This window comes from Thecamonas trahens, assembly GCF_000142905.1.
Source record: "Thecamonas trahens ATCC 50062 unplaced genomic scaffold supercont1.56, whole genome shotgun sequence".
NCBI lineage: Eukaryota > Apusomonadida > Apusomonadidae > Thecamonas > Thecamonas trahens.
This window is the reverse complement of record NW_013657624.1, coordinates 165,353-169,971: the sequence shown is the minus strand read 5'-3', so window position 1 is coordinate 169,971 and position 4,619 is coordinate 165,353. Positions and strand designations below refer to the sequence as shown.

At 65.1% G+C, this 4,619-nt stretch overlaps 4 protein-coding genes across 4 annotated transcripts in view; 2 read left to right on the top strand and 2 right to left on the bottom strand.

Moving 5' to 3' along the window:
* The window catches only part of AMSG_10333 (phosphomevalonate kinase), a gene marked incomplete at both ends in the record, with an annotated part of 2,658 nt that extends 2,384 nt beyond the window's left edge, over positions 1-274 (bottom strand). The window contains one exon of the mRNA XM_013898343.1: positions 237-274. Within this exon, the coding sequence (XP_013753797.1) occupies positions 237-274 (38 nt within the window). The remainder of the gene's footprint in view (positions 1-236) is intronic.
* Positions 275-626: 352 nt separating this feature from the next.
* AMSG_10331 (uncharacterized protein) lies at positions 627-2,776 on the top strand (the record flags this gene model as incomplete). Its single annotated transcript, XM_013898342.1, has 2 exons — positions 627-636; positions 1,047-2,776. 2 exons carry the CDS (start codon positions 627-629, stop codon positions 2,774-2,776), a joined length of 1,740 nt encoding a protein of 579 aa, XP_013753796.1.
* A 2-nt stretch (positions 2,777-2,778) lies between these two features.
* Positions 2,779-4,302, bottom strand: AMSG_10330 (uncharacterized protein; the record flags this gene model as incomplete). The annotated part of the gene is made up of 2 exons (XM_013898341.1): positions 2,779-4,082; positions 4,293-4,302. The coding sequence occupies 2 exons, from the start codon at positions 4,300-4,302 to the stop codon at positions 2,779-2,781; spliced, it is 1,314 nt and encodes a 437-aa protein (XP_013753795.1).
* A 299-nt stretch (positions 4,303-4,601) lies between these two features.
* The window catches only part of AMSG_12345 (uncharacterized protein), a gene marked incomplete at its 5' end in the record, with an annotated part of 5,252 nt that continues 5,234 nt past the window's right edge, over positions 4,602-4,619 (top strand). The window contains one exon of the mRNA XM_013898374.1: positions 4,602-4,607. Coding sequence (XP_013753828.1) covers positions 4,602-4,607 — 6 coding nt within the window. The remainder of the gene's footprint in view (positions 4,608-4,619) is intronic.

Sequence of the window (4,619 nt, the reverse complement as noted above, 5' to 3'; positions counted from 1 at the left end):
CCCCCCCCCCCCCCCCCCCACCCCCTCCGCCCGAGTCAAGTCAGCGCATGTGTTGGACGGGCTCGGCCCCCAGAGCAGTAACAGCCACAGGAGACATGGAGACAGAGACGGAAACAGGGGGAACGGGCACACCGCACTCTCCATCGCCTACACTACCATGGGCTGCTGTGCATCCAAGCCGCTTGTGGAGGAGCATGCCCAGTTCCCTGCCGCCCATGACCCGTCTGCGCCCCTACTGACGGCTGGCCATGGACCAGGTGGTAGCCATGGTCATGGTGGTGGTGGGTATGGCCATGGTCACCCTCCTGCCATACAATCACAAGAAAAGGTGGCATATGTCGCACCAAGACCATCCATCGTCTCTCGCTCACTCATTGCAAACGCTCCAGGCGCTGTCCCTGTCCGCCCAGTCGCCGCCACTGCCGTTGCTCCCGTCGCTGTCATCGCCCCGCCCATCTCGCCGGCTTCCGCCCCGCCCATCTCGCCGGCTGCTGCGGATCACACCTCGCCAGCTAGCACACATCCTGCTCCAGCTACGCAGCCGACCGACGTGCCGGTTGGGGCGGCTCAGGCAAACTCGGCACGGCCGGTGGCCTCGCCTGCGGCCATGGCGTCGTATCCGGGACATGCTGCCTCGTACGCATCGCCACCTGTGGTTAGTCATGCCTCCACGCCCATCCAGGCCACGCCGCAGCCTGCCGCTGTCATCACAGCCTCGGCGTCGCCCACACCGCATCCTCAGCCGGCCTTTGTCTCGCCATCCGCCGCTCGCCTCCCGCCCCCGCCACCCGCCGGCTACTCGCGCCTCTCCCAGTCTCCTGCTGCTGCTGCTGCCGCCGCTGCCCCCGTGGCCACTCCTGCCCCGCCCGCCGACAACGACGTCCCCTGGCACATCCAGCAGGCTCGCAAAGCCGCTGCCGCCGAATCCTCCCCAACTACCTCTTCTCCCACGCCTGCACCCGCACCCGCTCCGCCCGCCGACAACGACGTCCCCTGGCACATCCAGCAGGCTCGCAAAGCCGCTGCAGTCTCGGCGGCTTCCTCAGACGCCGCCGCCGCGCAGCCTGAGCCGCTCATCGCCAGTCCCGAGCACGAGCTCGACTTTACCGCCAGCCACGACAAACCGGACTGGGTTCGCCAGACCGAGCACTCCTTGGGTGGCCTTGCGTGGCATGTGCAGCACGCCGAGAAGCCGTCCACCCGCCCGCCGTCGATGCCGCTCCCGGCCTCGCCTCCCCGACTCGGCGCCGCGCCAAGCGGCATGGCCTCAGCGCCCGCGCTGCCGACCGCGCCACCGCCGCGTTCGCCACACGCCATCAAGCGCATTACCATCCACCCGGACGACGTAGAGACCGAGGACATCGCTAACTCGATCGAGGCCAAGCCGCTGCTGCTCAAGTCACTTGTCTCAACCTCGCGCGACCACAAGAGCCTCCCGGCACTCGACACCAACATCGAGTCGGTTGCCAAGCTCGACGACCTTGCCATCCGCTACGGCGAGGTCGTTGCCGTCCAGCCGCACAACGTCGTTGCGCTCAACAACCTCGCCGCCGCCCTCGGCTACAAAGCTTTTATGGTTAAGCGGCTCCGCGCCTCGCACCGCGAGGCCGACGTGGCATCGGTCGACCTGCCCGGCCTTGTCGCCACCGCCACCGCCACCATCGAGCGCTCGCTTGCAGAGCTTCGCGAGGCAAGCAAGCCGGTCCCGGTCGACATGATCATCAATCATGGCTTTCTCCACTACATGGCGTCGACGATGGCGTCGAGTCAGCTCGACGTCGCCCGCCACCTCGACACCGCAGAGGCCTCGTTCGAGAGCATCATCGACCACGACCGCGCCTGCTTTGGCACCCGCTTTGTCTACGGTCGCGTCCTCTTTGCCAAGGCCTCCAAGGCCAAGCCCGGCGTCCAGCGTGTCAACGCTCTTGCCATCGTCCTCAAGTACTTTGTCTCCATCGCGCCGAGCACTCCGCTCCACCTCGGCGTCTTCCGCGAGTGGCTCGATCTCGCCCCGGCTCTCGCCGCCGCCATCGGCCGCGGCGCCGCCGCGCGCGAGCTCCTCGAGACCATGCTGGACTCGGTCTCGCGCGTCCTTGCCGCCTTTCAGTTTTGCACGCACGAGAAAGCCTTCTGGATGCTCGGCAAGTTTTACTCGATGCGCGCCGTTCTCGCCCTCGACGCCAAGAACAAGCACAAGTGGAAGTGCCTCAAGGAAGAGTCGCGAACTGTCGCCTCGGTCCTTCCGCAGTTTATCGGCAACGCCCGCTACATTGGCTTTCTTTACAAGCGCGGCGGCGTCCGCAAGAACTTTAAGAAGCGCATGTTTGTTCTTATCGTGCCCACAGACTCGACGCCCATCTCGCACATCAAGCTCTCGTACTACGAGCCAGTCACAAGTGTGACCAAGCCCAAGGGCGTCATCCCCATGGCCGAGGCCTCCGAAGTCGCCCCGACCTCGGACGCCTCGCTCGAGGGCAAGCTCGGCGTCGCGCGCGGCTCGTGCTTCACGCTCGTCACGGTCAGCAGGACCTACACTCTCGTCGCGCCCACCCCCGACATGGCCGCCCAGTGGGTCGCCGTCCTCCAGTCCGTCATCGACCAAGACTACGCCTCGTACTCGCCGCCCAAGGTCTCAACCGCCGAAACTCCGTCGGTCTTCCACATCCTCGAGCCCGACGTTGAGCCCGCAACGATGACCGCGTCGAGCTCTCCGCCTGAAGCTGCGGCTGCAGTTGCGGCTGTACCCGCGCCTGCCGGGCCGTCCTCTCAAGCCTAACCTCAGGCGTCCGGCGGCAGGCCGTGCATCGTCGGCGTGATAAGAAAGACGCACACGTCGCAGACTCGCACAGGCTCCAGAAAGTTGAGCGCAGGGATGGTCATAAAGTTGGATGAGCACGCCGAGCAGTAGATCTGAAGGCAGTGCCGGCAGTGGTGCTTGCGGCGGAAGAGCGTGAACTTGGCCGTGCAGTGCGTACACCGCGTCACCAGCTTGTCCGGGACCCACGCGTTCGAAATGTGGCCCTCCATCGAGCTATTGTTCCCGCCGCCAGCGAGCAGATCCGCCCGCCCGCCATACCGGATCGGCGTTCCGCCTGCCGACGCTCCCACAGGCACCGACTCGTCCGCCCCGTCCGAGCTCACTGTTTCGTACAGCGGCGAGTCAACCCGCCGCGCCCGCCCGCCGCCGCTGCTCCCGTCGTCAGACTCCGAGTCGCGGATCTTGCCAGACTCAAGCCCGGCATGTACATGCCCATACACAAACTCGCCCCAGCCCTCGGGCGCCAGCTGCCGCGCCTTGGCCTGGGCATACAGCGCCTGCGCCTCGAGCCCCAGGCTGCGCATTCGCTTGCGGTACGGAATGCAGTGCGCGTTGAACCGGAGCCAGGCGTTGTCCTCCAGCGCAGTTTCGCGCTCGCTCTCCGCTCGCGCGCACGCCGCCCGCGCCGCCTCCACTTCGCCGCCCAGCGCCTTGATCTGCGCCTTGAGCTCGAGCGTCTCTTCCTTGGCGCTGAGGTACTTGTCCATCATCGACGGCCCGCTGCTTGCTGCACTGAGCACACCAGCCGCTGCCTCTGCCTTTGGTGACGCGCTTCCCACGCTGCTCACTACCTCGGCCGCATCGCTGACTCCGCCGTCGTCGCCGCCATCTGCCAGCGCCGCCATCGACAGGTTGGCTTCGCTCAGCTGGGTCGACACCCGGAGCTTCTCCTTGGTGATGGCGGCCTTGGACGCAAGTGCGGCATCGAGCTCGGCCTGCAGCGCCTCGATCATGGTGTTAGCCTCGCTCAGCTGGGCCTCCAGCCCGCGATTCTCGGCGTGGAGCGCATTAAGCTCCTCATGGGCGACGGCCTTGAACTCAGCCTCGATCTCCAGCAGCTGATGGGCGCGTTCGAGCCTCTCCATCAGTACATTATTGGTATGCCGGTACTCTGCCAGCGACCGCAGCCGCTGCTCCTCAGACAAGGCCCCAAACGCCGCCATCACCTCTGCCGAGTACACCACTGCCGGATCAACCTCAAAGGCCGACGAGCCTGATCCCGATCCCGAGCCCGAGCCCGATCCGGAGCTCGATCCGGAGTCGACTGACAAGCCACCGTCCGACTCTGCGCCATCCCAAGCAGGGCCTCCTGGCGATGCTGTATAGTCAATCTCGTTCTTCCCCTCGTCATCGAGGTCGTCGAGGTGATGGTGGTCACCATGGTGGTGGCGGTCGACCTCGTTGTCGTCCTCGTGGTTGCCACTCTCTCCGAACGGGGTATACTCACTGACTTGGATGGGGGAGACTGGTGGACTGGTGGCCATGGTGGGGAAGACAGTGTGGGTTGGAGTTTGTGTGGTGTGGTGTGGTGTGGGACGAGGGGGGAAGGAGGGGAGGGGGGGGTGGTGGGCTCGTCATGCATATCCGTCTGTCGCTTCGTCCGAGTGATCACCACCACCAGCCACCAGCGCCAGCCACCACTTGACCCCCCTCCCCTTGAACACACGGTACGCACACACACACACACACACACACACACACACACACACACTACATACATACACACACGTACATGCACATACACACTAACCATACATACATATATATATGTATATATATACATATGTCTGTGTACACATGG